The sequence below is a fragment of the Ascaphus truei genome, chromosome 12 (genome assembly GCF_040206685.1).
Source record: "Ascaphus truei isolate aAscTru1 chromosome 12, aAscTru1.hap1, whole genome shotgun sequence".
Classification (NCBI taxonomy): Eukaryota; Metazoa; Chordata; class Amphibia; order Anura; family Ascaphidae; genus Ascaphus; species Ascaphus truei.
The window spans coordinates 22,630,707-22,645,706 of NC_134494.1; the positions used below are offsets into that span (position 1 = coordinate 22,630,707).

General features: G+C 50.3%; 1 protein-coding gene across 1 annotated transcript in view; it reads left to right on the top strand.

The window, feature by feature from the left end:
• Nucleotides 1–12,782, top strand: part of LOC142464012 (protein phosphatase 1 regulatory subunit 12A-like) — a 26,690-nt gene extending 13,908 nt beyond the window's left edge. The window contains 12 exon segments of the mRNA XM_075566993.1: nucleotides 71–145; nucleotides 262–352; nucleotides 664–822; nucleotides 949–1,078; nucleotides 1,190–1,320; nucleotides 1,446–1,502; nucleotides 1,930–1,949; nucleotides 2,058–2,145; nucleotides 2,580–2,684; nucleotides 3,253–3,303; nucleotides 3,512–3,562; nucleotides 9,964–12,782. Coding sequence (XP_075423108.1) covers nucleotides 71–145; nucleotides 262–352; nucleotides 664–822; nucleotides 949–1,078; nucleotides 1,190–1,320; nucleotides 1,446–1,502; nucleotides 1,930–1,949; nucleotides 2,058–2,145; nucleotides 2,580–2,684; nucleotides 3,253–3,303; nucleotides 3,512–3,562; nucleotides 9,964–10,050 — 1,045 coding nt within the window. The 3' untranslated portion in view covers nucleotides 10,051–12,782.
• The last annotated feature ends 2,218 nt before the right edge of the window (nucleotides 12,783–15,000 follow it).

The window sequence follows — 15,000 nt, forward strand, 5'->3', positions numbered from 1 at the left end:
CACCTACCAGAAGGCATCACTAGGGTAAATGTGTCTTCTTACCTCTCCTGTTTCCCTACTGCTCTTCCAGACGCACTGAGACCACCAACTCCGCCAATACAAACTCAGAGCCAGCAGCCAACCCTGAGACCAAAGAAAGGCGCAAGTACGGGCGATATTCGGGGTGCTGGTGGGGGGAGTAGGACTCTGCGGAGGACTGAAAAGGGGGGGATGCTCTGCAGGGCTGTTAATTGATATGAATACATAACTGTTTCATATAAGGTCCTATCTGACCCCTGTGAGAGACGAGGAGGCTGAAGCTCAACGCAAGGCGCGGTCTCGTCACGCACGACAGTCTCGACGATCTACTCAGGTCAGTGGATACTCACAACCGGTACATTCGGATTGTGTGTTTCGCACCTTGATCTTTCTCTTGCTTACTATGAACCCACTTACTCAGCGCTACTTCCCACGCCCCCTGCTTCCTGTCTCGGCCATCCCCTAAATTCTTACCCCTCTGTCCATCCCTCCCATAGTCCCACTTCTTACGACTATTGTCTTCTCCCTCTCGCATTTCACACCCCGCTCTTTCCTGCCTCTTATGTACCACCCGTTCTCTCACACTCCCGTTCTCTCGCCCCTCCCCCCTTCCCCTCTCTCTTCTGGCTCTTTCTCGCCCTGCAGGGCGTGACTCTCACAGACCTGAAGGAGGCTGAGAAGGTGATTAAGGGTCAGCAGGAGAACAAGGAGACGGAGCCAGAGCCAGCGAAGGGTCAAGAGGAGGAGAGCAGCAGAGACAGCCAATCAAAAGCCAGGACTGGGAGTCGGGGGAGTGACGACGTGGTGAGTGATGTCACATCATAGGCAGACTGAGCAACTTGTGCTGTTCTCTAATTGGTGCTGAGGCCAAGGGAGGAGCACCTGTGATTGGTGTAGACAGGTCATGTGATGTCCTGTTCTCTGGTGCAGACGGAAGTCAGCTGGAGGGCTCGTATCGCCAGTTTGCAGAAATCGGACCTTTTAGGACTAACCACTCCGGACCCGACCCCGGCCCCATCAGGGACCCACCGGCGAGCAGGGCAGACCTTGGACAGCAAAGGTGAGGCCAGCACATGGGGGTTGGGGGGGGGGACATTTTAGGGGCATTTTGGGTGGAGGAGGTTGCCAGAGTCGGGTGCTTTATAGCTCCGAATCGTCGGACTCTCCGCAGAGCTGCAGAAGTCCCAGGAGGACGAAAAGGAAAGTGACGAGAGAGGCGGGAAGAACAAACCAGGCGTGCGGGACCGGAGGAGGCCACGAGGGAAGCGGAGATCCACAGGGGTTCCACTGACCACCAAAGACGTAAGGAGGAACCGAAAGGGGGGAGGAGCATGTAGGCTAGTACAACGGGGAGGGAGGGGCCTCGTTGGTGCAGCCGGGATATAGCTGTGCTTGTTATCATGACCCGGAGTCCTGTGTTTTTGCAGAGCGACGGTGAGGAATCTGAAGAGGACGACGGAGCCGAGGAGAGACCCCAAGATCAGGTGCCTGAACAGAGATGAGGGGGTGTGCGGGTGTGAATGACTGTTAGGGGGTGACTTTGGTTTAGGTAGAGTTGGAGAGGTGTCTCTGATTTAGATCTGGTTAGATACAGTTCGGGAGCAGTTTGGGGGATGGGTCTTGCTGGTTTGAATATTTCTTAGAGGAGATGGAGGGGGGGGTGGGGTAATCTTTCACTGCTTTTAATTTTAGTTTCATTTTTACCATTGCTGCCTTGGCTGCACTCCTATCTCTTGAATGGTAAGTGAGTGGTGGTGTTAGTAACCACACAACCGCCGTGTAATGTGGGGGGTCACATTACGGGGGTGTCCTTTAAAAACATAGGGAGGAGCTGGAGGGTAGACGCTCTGCATTTCTACCCAATGCCTTCATGTTACGTGACACAATGTGTCTTTTCTTTTTCCCTCCCAGGTAGATGGACTTAGCTCTCGGTACGAATTTCCTTTTATATTTCTGTGTGTGCAGAGATGCCTGGTGTGTGAGGTGATGAGGATATGCGCATGACGCACCGTTGGAAAATCTCTGTTTGTCTTTCTCAGGGCAGAAACGTTGTCCAAAACGCACACTACAAGTCATGGAGAGAAAGCTCTAGGGGCTGAATCCCGGGACACGAAGGACTTTAAGAAGGTCAGTGCAGAGGACACGCATGCTCGTGCATATTTGCTTGTGGTGTTGCTGGTCAGTGATTCACATGTTGACTTTTCAGCCCACTTGGGGTTGTTGAGTCGTTAAGTCTCTGATTTACTTGAAATCATTGGTCCGTCCCATTCCCAATGAAATCAGTGGGTCATCACAACCAACGCCGTCTCATTGGGTTGTTCCAAGTGCTGGGTTGTTGAGTTTCCAGTTGGGGTCGTTAAGTTGTCCAAGTCATTAGGTCATTGAGTCTCTGATTCACATGGAGTCATTGGGTTGTTATTCTTAGTGGGGTTGTTGGGATGTCCCACTCGTTGGGTAATCACTCTGTTGGGTTATTCTAGTTGCCAGTCAGTTTTTCGGTTATTCTAGTCACTGCGGGTCATTGAGTCTCCAATTCTCATTGAGTTGTTGTTTTGACACAGCTCTACGTAGACCTGATGAGAGACAATGGACGCCTTCGCTCCCAGCTGCTAAACACCCAGAACCTGGTGAATGAAACTAAAGTGGAGTTGGATAGAGCTACACAGGTAAGAGACAGAGACACTAAGGTGATAACTTATTAACTGCCAATCGGAGAACGACTGCACGGAATCTCATATTGACTTCAATGAGATTTTCATTGTGGTACTGTCCCTATCGGCATTATCACAGTTTAATGGATAACCCCGAGATAGAGCCACCCAGGTGACAGAGAGGCTATTGGAGAGTCTGAGAGAAACACAGGTGACAGATCCAGAGAGAAACACTGGAGAGAGAGAGACGGAGAGCCACCCAGGTCTGAGTGAGACCTTGAGAGAGAGCCATCCAGGTGAGAGACATCAAGGTGGAGCCAACCAGGGGAAGACTAGGAAAACTGAGCGAGACACACCGACTTGAGGGATGTAAAGAGACCAAGTGATCAGAAAAAAAAAGACATCTTAAGGTCCACTCAGATGAGAGACATTAGAGAGCGAGAACCATCCAGGTCGTAGATGGACAGAGAGCCATCCAGTCACAGCCATTCTCTCCTGCCCTCCTTTCTATCACACAGCTGCATTCATGCTCCCTGCGGGTAAATTAGACCAAGACGTTTTATTCTTCTTTTGCGTTTCTCAGAGACAGGAGAGATGTGTTGACAGATCCTTCCTGATTGACACAGAGAAGAAGGTAAGCAGAGGCCGCTGCCGTGATATTAAGACTCCCGTCATGTAGATCATATTGAGATGTTGCTTTATGCCTGGTAATGGTTTTATTATCGTGTGGACCTGTCTGTGCTATTCGGGCACCCGGTCACGTGTCTGAGCGATTGGGGTCTTTGAGCAAGTCTCCCTGTGTCCCCCACATGTGACCTCACTGCACCTGTTTTCTGTGTCAGGAGAAGGTGATCCTGGAGCGCAGAGTTTCCGAGCTGGAGGAGGAGCTGAAGGTGAGACATGGGCTCGTTACTTCCTCGTTTACTAATTACTTATCACGCTGTCATTATATGAATATAACATAGGAAGTGATATCTGTGCATGGGGTCAGCCGCTTGTCAATAACCTGTTATGTAGTTGAATGATGCTTTGGGGGATGTGGCTGGGGAAGAGGACACTTGGGGTGTCTCTGATTTAAATAACAATAGAGCGGTTTCTACTTTAGATGACGCTGGGGGTGTCTGCTTTAGGTGACTGGTGGTGTTTGCTTTAGGTGACACTGGGGGTGTCAGCTTTAGGTGACACTGGAGGCATCTCTGCTTTAGATGACGCATTGGGAGATCTCTCGGCTTTAGATTGATTTATTTATAAAATGTTTTACCAGGAAGTAATACATTGAGAGTTACCTCTCGTTTTCAAGTATGTCCTGGGCACATAGTTATGATGACAAATAATACATGGTTACAAATACAGTTACATGGTGAACAGGGTATACATTATATACAAGACATTGCATGCACAGTTAGAGATAATATATATTATGAGCGTATGAAACAGTTACAGACCAGATTAAAATGTGAGACAGCTTTAGTTTTGAAAGAACATAGACTGGTGGTGGCTGTGAGAGTCTCCGGTAGGTTGTTCCAGTTTTGGGGTGCACGGTAAGAGAAGGAGGAGCGGCCGGGTACTTTGCTGAACCTTGGAACATTGAACAGTCTTTTGGAGTCAGATCTCAGATGATAATTGCTGCATGCGGTAGGGGTGAGGAGCTTGTTCAGATAGATGGATAGTTTGACCAGAAGGTATTTGAAAGCAAGACAGGAAAGGTGAACTTTGCGCCTAGACTCGAGTGATGACCAATCTAGTTCTTTGAGCATTTCGCAGTGATGTGTGTTGTAGTTACATTGGATAACAAAACGGCATATTGAATTGTAGAGGGTATCAAGTTTGCCAAGGTGGGTTTGGGGTGCCGAGCCATATACTATGTCCCCATAGTCGATAATTGGCATTAGCATCTGCTGTGCGATACGCTTTCTGACCAGGAGACTTAGGGAGGAGTTGTTCCTGTAAAGTACACCTATTTTGGCATAGGTTTGGATGTCAGGGTATCAATGTGCATCCCGAATGTTAAATGGGAGTCAAACCATGGTTTTAGCGTTGGTTCTGAACTGGAACTCAGTCATTGGAAGCTTTAAAAAAATTTAGTCTTGGTCCCAAATACCAGTGTTACAGTCTTGTCAGTGTTTAAACAGTTTGTTTTGGGAAATCCAGTTTTCAAGTCTTAAAAGTCAGATTGAAGTATGTGTTCAAGGTCAGAAAGGCTATGGCTGTGTGCATATAGGATTGTGTCATCTGCATACATGTGTATTGAAGCTCCCTTACAAGCTGTAGGAAGATCATTGCTGAACACTGAGAAGAGTAGGGGCCCCAGAACAGAGCCTTGCGGGACACCACAGGTGATATCCAGGGGGTTGGAGTTAGAGCCTGAGATAGACACAGGTTGGGATCTTCCTGATAGGTAGGAATGAAACCAGATTAAAGCATGCTTCCCTATTCCAGAGCTCTGGAGTTTGTTAAGCAGGATAACATGATCAACTGTGTCAAAAGCCTTTGCAAAATCTAGGAATACTGCACCAGTGAGTTGTCCCAATTCCATTCCACACTGGATCTCATTGCAAACTTTTAGCAGGGTAGTTACCGTGGAGTGTTTGGGGCGAAAACCAGGTTGGAATTGGCTAGGGAAATTTGCCTTGGTATAGTAATCGCTTAATTGGGAGTGGACACATTTTTCCATGACTTCGGATAGTATTGGGAGAAGAGAGATTGGCCTGTAGTTTGAGACAGTGTTTTTGTCCCCACTTTTGAAGATTGGGACAACTCTGGCAGTTTTCCAGGTCTTAGGGATATGGCCTGAAGACAAAATAGAGTTTATTTTGGAAGCAATTGGTTTGGCAATGGCTGGGGGACCAAGTCTTGGGAACTTAGATTGCAGTAAGTCAGGTCCACATTGGCTGCTTAGTTTTAATTTGAGGAGCGCTTTTGTAATCAAAGATGACCCTTGTGGAAAGTTAGGGGGATTTGGAGGACGCTGTTGGAGGTTAAGAGGGGTTGGATGACGCTGTGGGAGGTTATAGGGGGGGTTGGATGGCACTGTGGGAGGTTATAGGGGGGTTTGGATGGCACTGTGGGAGGTTATAGGGGGGGTTTGGATGACGCTGTGGAAAGTTACGGGGGGTTGGATGATGCTGGGGGAGGTTATAGGGGGGGTTGGATGACACTGTGGCAGGTTAGAGGGATTTGGATGACGCTGTGGGAGGTTATAGGGGGGTTGGATGGCACTGTGGGAGGTTATAGGGGGGATTGGATGACGCTGTGGGAGTTTATAGTAGGGATTGGATGACGCTGTGGGAGGTTATAGTGGGGATTGGATGACGCTGTGGGAGGTTATAGTGGGGATTGGATGACGCTGTGGGAGGTTATAGTGGGGATTGGATGACGCTGTGGGAGGTTATAGTGGGGATTGGATGACGCTGTGGGAGGTTATAGGGGGGGTTTGGATGACACTGTGGGAGGTTATAGGGGGATTGGATGACGCTGTGGGAGGTTATAGTGGGGATTGGATGATGCTGTGGGAGGTTATAGGGGGATTGGATGACGCTGTGGGAGGTTATAGTGGGGATTGGATGACGCTGTGGGAGGTTATAGGGGGGGTTTGGATGACACTGTGGGAGGTTATAGGGGGGGTTGGATGACGCTGTGGGAGGTTATAGGGGGGTTTGGATGACGCTGTGGGAGGTTATAGGGGGGTTTGGATAACGCTGTGGGAGGTTATAGTGGGGATTGGATGACGCTGTGGGAGGTTATAGGGGGGGTTTGGATGACACTGGGAGGTTATAGGGGGGCTTGGATGACGCTGTGGGAGGTTATAGTGGGGATTGGATGACGCTGTGGGAGGTTATAGTGGGGATTGGATGATGCTGTGGGAGGTTACGGGGGGTTGGATGATGCTGTGGCAGGTTATAGGGGGGATTGGATGACTCTGGGAGGTTATAGGGGGGGTTGGATGACGCTGTGGGAGGTAAAAGGGGGGTTTGGATGATGCTGTGGCAGGTTATAGGGGGGTTTGGATGACTGAGGTAAAAGGGGGGATTGGATGACACTGTGGGAGGTTATAGTGGGGATTGGATGACGCTGTGGGAGGTTATAGTGGGGATTGGATGACGCTGTGGGAGGTTATAGGGGGGGTTGGATGACGCTGTGGGAGGTTATAGGGGGGGTTGGATGACGCTGTGGGAGGTTATAGTAGGGATTGGATGACACTGTGGGAGGTTATAGTAGGGATTGGATGACGCTGTGGGAGGTTATAGTGGGGATTGGATGACGCTGTGGGAGGTTATAGTGGGGATTGGATGACGCTGTGGGAGGTTATAGTGGGGATTGGATGACGCTGTGGGAGGTTATAGGGGGGGTTTGGATGACACTGGGAGGTTATAGGGGGGGTTGGATGACGCTGTGGGAGGTTATAGGGGGGTTTGGATGACGCTGTGGGAGGTTATAGGGGGGTTTGGATAACGCTGTGGGAGGTTATAGTGGGGATTGGATGACGCTGTGGGAGGTTATAGGGGGGGTTTGGATGACACTGGGAGGTTATAGGGGGGGTTGGATGACGCTGTGGGAGGTTATAGTGGGGATTGGATGACGCTGTGGGAGGTTATAGTGGGGATTGGATGACGCTGTGGGAGGTTATAGTGGGGATTGGATGACGCTGTGGGAGGTTATAGTGGGGATTGGATGACACTGTGGGAGGTTATAGTGGGGATTGGATGACACTGTGGGAGGTTATAGTGGGGATTGGATGACGCTGTGGGAGGTTATAGTGGGGATTGGATGACGCTGTGGGAGGTTATAGTGGGGATTGGATGACGCTGTGGGAGGTTACGGGGGGTTGGATGATGCTGTGGCAGGTTATAGGGGGGATTGGATGACTCTGGGAGGTTATAGGGGGGGTTGGATGACGCTGTGGGAGGTAAAAGGGGGGTTTGGATGATGCTGTGGCAGGTTATAGGGGGGTTTGGATGATGCTGACAGGTTATAGGGGAGTTGGATGGCACTGTGGGAGGTTAGGGGGGTTGGATGGCACTGTGGGAGGTTAGGGGGGTTGGATGGCGCTGTGGGAGGTTTATAAAGGTTTGGATGACACTGGAAGGTTATAGGGGGGTTTGGCTGTCGCTGTGAGAGGTTATAGGGGGGTTTGGATAACCATATGACAGTTTATAGGGGGGGTTGGATAACCATATGACAGGTTATAGGGGGGGTTGGATGACACTGGGAGTTTATAGGGGGGTTTGGATGACGCTGTGGGAGGTTATAGGGGGGTTTGGATGACGCTGTGGGAGGTTTTAGGGGGGTTTGGATGACGCTGTGGGAGGTTATAGGGGGGTTTGGGTGACACTGTGGGAGGTTATAGGGGGGTTTGGGTGACCCCATGGGAGGTTATAGGGTGGTTGGATGACCCCATGGGAGGTTATAGGGGGGTTGGATGACCCCATGGGAGGTTATAGGGTGGTTGGATGACCCCATAGGAGGTTACAGGGGTTTGAATGATGCTGTAGGAAGTTATAGGGGGGTTTGGATGACACTGTGGGAGGTTAGGGGGGTTTGGATGACTCTGTGGGAGGTTAGGGGGGGTTTGGATGACTCGTAGGGGGGGTTGGATGACTGTGGGAGGTTAGGTGGGTTGGATGACTCTGTGGGAGGTTATAGGGGGGTTGGATGACTGGGAGGTTAGGGGGGTTGGATGACGCTGTGGGTGGTTAGGTGGGTTGGATGACTGTGGGAGGTTAAGGGGCTTGGATGACCGGGAGGTTAGGGGGGTTGGATGGCACTGTGGGAGGTTAGGGGGGTTGGATGACTGTGGGAGGTTAAGGGGGTTGGATGACTGGGAGGTTAGGGGGGTTGGATGGCACTGTGGGAGGTTAGGGGGGTTGGGTGACTGTGGGAGGTTAAGGGGGTTGGATGACTGGGAGGTTAGGGGGGTTGGATGGCACTGTGGGAGGTTAGGGGGGTTGGGTGACTGTGGGAGGTTAGGAGGGTTGGATGATTGGGAGGTTAATGGAGTTGGATGGCACTGTGGGAGGTTAGGGGGATTGGATGGCACTGTGGGAGGTTAGGGGGGTTGGATGACTCTGTGGGAGCTTATAGGGGGGTTGGATGGCACTGTGGGAGGTTAGGGGGTTTGGATGACTCTGTGGGAGGTTATAGGGGGGTTGGATGGCACTGTGGGAGGTTATAGGGGGGTTGGATGGCACTGTGGGAAGTTAGGGTGTTTGGATGACTCTGTGGGAGGTTAGGGGTGTTGGATGGCACTGTGGGAAGTTAGGGGGTTTGGATGACTCTGGGAGGTTAGGGGGGTTGGATGGCACTGTGGGAAGTTAGGGGGGTTGGATGGCACTTTGGGAGGTTATAGGGGGGTTGGGTGACACTGTAGGGGTTGATATGCTCGTGCTCCGTGAATCCTCTCTGTATGAATAGCCTGCTGTTTCCCGTGTGGCTATGGTACACACAGAGGAAAGAGGAGTGGGCACTGCGGATTGACAAAGTTGTTCATTGTGCCATAAAGAGCTGACGTTTTGGCTGTACACCCAGTCTTTCTGATGGCTGCCAAAAGAAATACAAATAAGAGCTATTTATACCCCAAAAAATGGCACTTCATTTTTGTTATTCTGGTAGCCATCACCTTAAAGGTGTCCAACTGATTTTTTTTTCCGGGGACCCCCCTGCTCCCCGGTAACTAGTCTTCTCGAGGGAACAATATGGCGGTTTAAAGTGGCGTAAATACCCTTCCGAGGTAGCAGATGTCTCCCGAGGCTGAAGTTAACGCGGTTCGGCTCCGGACCCCCCCCCCCCCCCGTGACATGCTCCTTTAAGACAGGGCGTGCGTGCAGCCGAAACGTCTTGTTCTTTATGGCACAATAAATGACTTTATTTGGACGTCTGCGGCGCCCGCCCCTCTTTCTTCATTTGCCGAATGAAATATTGGGTAAGCTGCAGGCTCTCCCCGGAGGCGAGGATCTCCAGTATGTATACTGGAATGCTACTGTGAACTGTACTCTACATATTCATGTGGTACACGCAGGCACATTACACAGCGCAGTGTACGCAGTATATACCTAGTAGTATTGTGGTATAAAAGCATAGACACAGATCATGTTGCAAGTGGTCTCCTTGATCCACATTTAGTGTGTAAATGGTCATGTTCAGTGGGTTGAATCTGGAGCCATTCGTCTTCTTTCTGTGTTGCTGATCTGTTTTGTGTCGGGCAAGGGGAGTGATGACACCAATGTACAAATCCCATGTGTATCCCGATGCCGCTCCTGATGATGTTCTGTCCTCTCTCTCCCCCCCACCCCCGCAGGTTCTAGGGGACCTGAAGGCGGACAACCAGCGCCTGAAGGATGAGAACGGGGCCCTGATCCGAGTCATCAGCAAACTCTCCAAATAGCGCAACTGCCGGGTGGCCGACTCCCCATGGCGGCCAGTTATCTGCTCTCCCATCTTCCACAAGCACTGGGACCGACCAGTCCGACATGCATAGGATTTTAGAGCGGCGAGAGAAAAAGGGGGGGGACGCGTGACCAGCTTCCTCCTAAAACGTCCACCTCCCACGTCATTTACGCTCAGCCACCCCATAATATGTCCAGAAATCGTCACGAGAGAGACCACCTCATTCTTCCTGGAGCTCCACTTGGGACACAGAGAAGGGACAAGACCATCTGCAGAGGGGGGATCTCGGCCGATCTTTGCGATGCAACAAAAACGGAGATGCTTTGCAGACCCCACTCTAGACCCATCTTCACCATCCACATTCTCCGTGGATGGGGTTCATTCAGCCGCTTGGATATCCTGCTCCACCCAGTTTCGGAATCTCTGGGACACGGTTGGGTCAGGTCCACCTACTACTCGACCTGGCCATGTCGTCTGCTGGGAGTTGATCGTTTTCGCAGGAAGATAGTTTTTTTTTTTTCTCTACCCATTTTGGATTCTTCTGGAGCAACGAGAAGCCTCCTCAACCCCCGATTTCCGCCTGTTCTTCTCCGTTTCACTCCTGATGAGAACTTTGAAATGCAACTTACTTCACGGTAGAGTCACAAGGGGTTTCTCTCCAAATCTTTCTGGTCTCTGGTGTAGGTCCCAGGCTCAAATACATTGAGATGCTGGTAGTACAGAAAAATAACTGGACAACACCCCACCCCCACAATTACATTGTATTTTTGCTGTTCATCTTCATTCAAGGCCCCCCTCCCCCCCCCCTGTTGAATAATGGGAGAGCGACATGCGCCATAGGAAACCTGGCTGGTTTATTTCAGATGTTTCTAAGCTGCGGTGGGCTTCGATGTTAAGGGGGTGGCTGATGTGTTGAGTCGACCACTGTGTCCCACCCACAGCATGTGCACGAGGAGAAGTCACAGTACTAAGCACGGATTTCTGTGTGGCGCGAGCACAGTCTGATCATCAGGATTGGAAAGAGCACAATTTTGTATTGGCATTGTTTTTATTTTTTCTCCGCCCGCCCCTCCCCCCACTGTATTTTGGCAACGGTTCTCACCTCATTAGAAGGAGCTGCAGGGTATAACTAGGGGTCACCGTATGTTCGCCGTTCCTTGAGCACATTTGAGACACTAGAAGAAGAGGTGATGTGACATCTCGTCACTTTTTTGGTTGTGTTTTTAACCCCACCGGTGTGAACTTTTTTTTTTTCCTCTGGGAGAAGTTGTTTTTTTTTTATTTTATTACTTTTTCCCGAATGGGAGAGTTAAGCCTGGTCAGGAGGAGGTTAGGTGCTAGTGTCCCATCCTAGTCACGGTTCCTTGTGGATGTTGAATTGATCTCTTTATAATATAATAGTGCCCATAAGCCGCAGAGATCCCAGAATCCTCTTAATTATGTATCCGGCTCCACCACCTCTGTGTGCCGTCAGGTCCTCGAGTCTATGCCTGGGAGATAGCTCTCTGCCAAGTCTTTCATGTCTATGGGAGAGGGGTCGACAGTCTTGCTCTCCGATCCCCTCTCTGCTTGTGACTTTCTGACCTACTGAAGAGGGCCAAATTGAGAAGAGAGGGGGAAATTTTTAAATCCCGCGGCTCTGCCCAGAGAAATAAATGGAGATTAATGTTAACGAGCCGCTTGATTTAGAGAGACTTCACACCTTGAGTGCCAAAGGAACAAGTCGGAAGTCTTGGGCGCCAAAGACAACACTCCAAACTTTACAGAGTTGTGGGCCGTTTGTCACTGCAGCCAATCTGGGTTGACCAGCCAATCTGGGACGTCTCCTCTGTCCAGCCGAGCACTGCGTGTATTGTCTGTGTTTCTTCTGCGGAAAAGTATTGATGTAGTCCTTTTTAACTGCTGTCAGAGTGGCCGGCAAGGGTGTGATCTCATAACGGGCAAAGAGAGACCATAACATGCAGGCATCTCTGGCAGCAAAGCGGCTATCTTGTGACAGGGCACAAATCTGTCCACGTTCCCAGAACCTAGAGAGGAGACAACATTCTTGACACTGCAGCAGGAAGCAGGGTAGTGAGAAAAGCAGGGAGGTTTGGAATCCAGCACATTTCCTGGCATTGAACCAGCTGAGGGACGTCAGGAACTGTAGAGCATAGAGAGGCAAGATCACAATGCAGGCCTCTTCTCAGGGAGGAGGAGGAGGAGCTGAGCCTAGCGATGCCTTGTCCTGCCTGCCACCTCTGTAGTCACTACCGAGATCCGACACAAGTCTTTTTCCCCCTCCCCCCCCCCATCAGTGTGTGTGTGTGTGTGCGCGCACCCCATGTACTTCTCCCGCCTGTGTTTCTTCTCACTCACGTTTTATTAGTAATTTGTGCAATATATTCTATTTATAAATGGTTTTTACCAAACACTGCGTTCTGTTCATGCTGCAGTACTGCCTTCTGCTTTAATATTGTTTATATAATTTATAAATGCACTGTTTTCAAGGCACTCATTTTGTGTGTGTTTGCTAATTTGCCAACTCTTGTCATTCCCCGGTGTATCATCATGACTCGCCCCCTGATCCCCCCACCCACCCCCTGTGTGTCTGACCTATCTTTGTGCCCCATTCCATTCTAACCCTCCCCCATGTATGTCTGCCCTGATGAACCCCCCCTGTGTCCTACAGGTGATGGGCTACCCTTCCATCACCACAAACTGGCAACAATAAACTCACTTTGAAACATGCGTCCTGTACCTCTGTCCCTAGTCCTCCCGGTGGAGGTTACACGGTTACATAGTAGATGAAGTGGAAGAAAGACATATGTCCATCCCGTGTTAAATTTAGACGACAGATACGTAGCCTTTCTGCTTTAATTAGCTACGAGAAGCAAAGGCTGCGGAGACTTGGTACGCCGAGTGTAAAGGTTACCAAACCAACAGATATTAACCTTTTCACCGCAACTCGCAACAGACCTCTTCAGCACTGAACTATGTAATGTACATGTGGGAGGGAGTATGTGCTGATATGGTGTGTGTGTGTGTCCCTATCACTGTGGGAATGTGGAATCTTCAGATCACTCTATGCTCTAATGTTGATGTTCGCAGTGGAATGGTGTTTATACAAAGAGTGATGAAATAATGGTGCACCCAGCGTGTTTGCAGTATATCTGAAACTAGCTCAGCTTGACTTCTCCCCGTCTCAAACTTGCCATCACACAGTTTTTTTTTTTTTCCATTTGCTTCTCCAACATATATGGTGCACCCTCTGTTTTCCTGCCACACTTGTTTCTAATCTTAACGCACAGACCAGATAACGGCAGTAAGAGTTTCCTGAAATGTCCTTCTCTGCTGATATGACCAGAAGCTCGGGGCTTGCCGATGTCAGACTTTCTTGCTCCGTTTGAGGGATTTATTTCCTGATGGGGAGTTTTTTTTTTTTTTACACATTCATTGCACCCCTAAAAATACACCGTTGGCTATATATTAACTCTGTATCATAGAAACACTGAATTTGAAGGCAGATGAGAACAGTTTCGCCCACCTAGTCTCTGCCCAGTCTCATATTCCGTGTGAAACCTCGGACACTATTTGATCCATAGACTTGTGTCTACCCAGGACCGGATGGGAGTTTGGTGGGGGCTTGGTTCCCGGGGTACAGTGCAGGACCTCTTACCTTCTCCGGCATCTGCTCCTCATCTCCAGCATCTCTAGCTACCTCGCGGTGTCACGTAGACGCGTCGTCACGAGGAGAAGATGAGCAGGAGGAGATGTTGGAGGTGACAGAGCGACCAGGTGCAGTGGCACTGATGGCACGGCCACCACGCCGACCTGGTCTCCCCCCAAGCGGTTTTAATTTCCTTAGTGTATTTACCTCCCCCACCTGGTTGGAGGCAAGTCATGGATCCACCATACTTTCCGTGAAGTACTTCCTCACACTTCCCCTTGACCACTCCCCCTTCAGCCTCAGAGCAGGACCTCTTGTTCCAGCAAGAACCGTAGGAACGTCCCTATCACCATTTACCTGTACCTACACTCGCCTAGATTTTTTTTCTTCCGGCTAATTAAATGAGCTGACGCACCCCGAGTGTGGAAACGGCCTTTTCCAATGGGTGACATTCACTCCGACTGAGTAAGACTGCCTTCCAAGGAATGCCAAACCACTCCAGTGAGTTAGACCGCCTTCCAAAAGGCGCGAGACTCACTTCTGGCGAGGAAAGACTGCCTTCCAATGAGCGACACCCCTAAAGAGTGAGACTGCTTGCCAATGAGTGAGCCTGCCACAGAAGCAGACTGCCTTAAAAAGAGGTCTCTCGAGTGCGACTGCATTAGCTTGAGAAGTCAAGAGCTCGCTCTTCATGTGCAAGACTGGCTTCCCATGGCTTAAACATACAGTACTCAGTCTTGTTTGTATTAGGGGGCAGGGGGGCAGCCCATAATGCTCGTTTAACAATCAGTGGAAGAACTTGGAGATCTCTATCTGTAACTTGTGCCTTTAGGGTTTGTGACAGGAACAGGCGTTGGTCTGACTCCCAGAGCTGAAATGTTCAGTGTGTGTGTGTGTGTGTGTGTGTGTGTGTTGCAAGGGGGGGTGGGGGGGGGGCTGCCTCCTCAAATAGAAGATGTACTAACATTTTGCTTAAGATGGTTCTCCTTGCACGCCCCTCAAGGCAAAAAGAAAAGTCCCCGTCCCCCTCCACCCACCCCATTGCTTCCTCTCTCTGGCAACCACCTGGGGAACAATAAACAGCCAGCCACTATATGCCTTAAAAGGCCGGGGTGCTGGGACCGAGCTCTGCTTTCACATGAGAAGAATCCGGCCAGGATGGGAGCAGGCTGCATGGGACCTTATAAGGCTAAATTCCCAAACACTGAAGAAGCAGCATTCGCCTGGGAAGGAGCATACGCAGGAACATCTGCACAGTGCTCCACCTAGTGGAGGATAGGAGGAATAGCAGGCCGACCC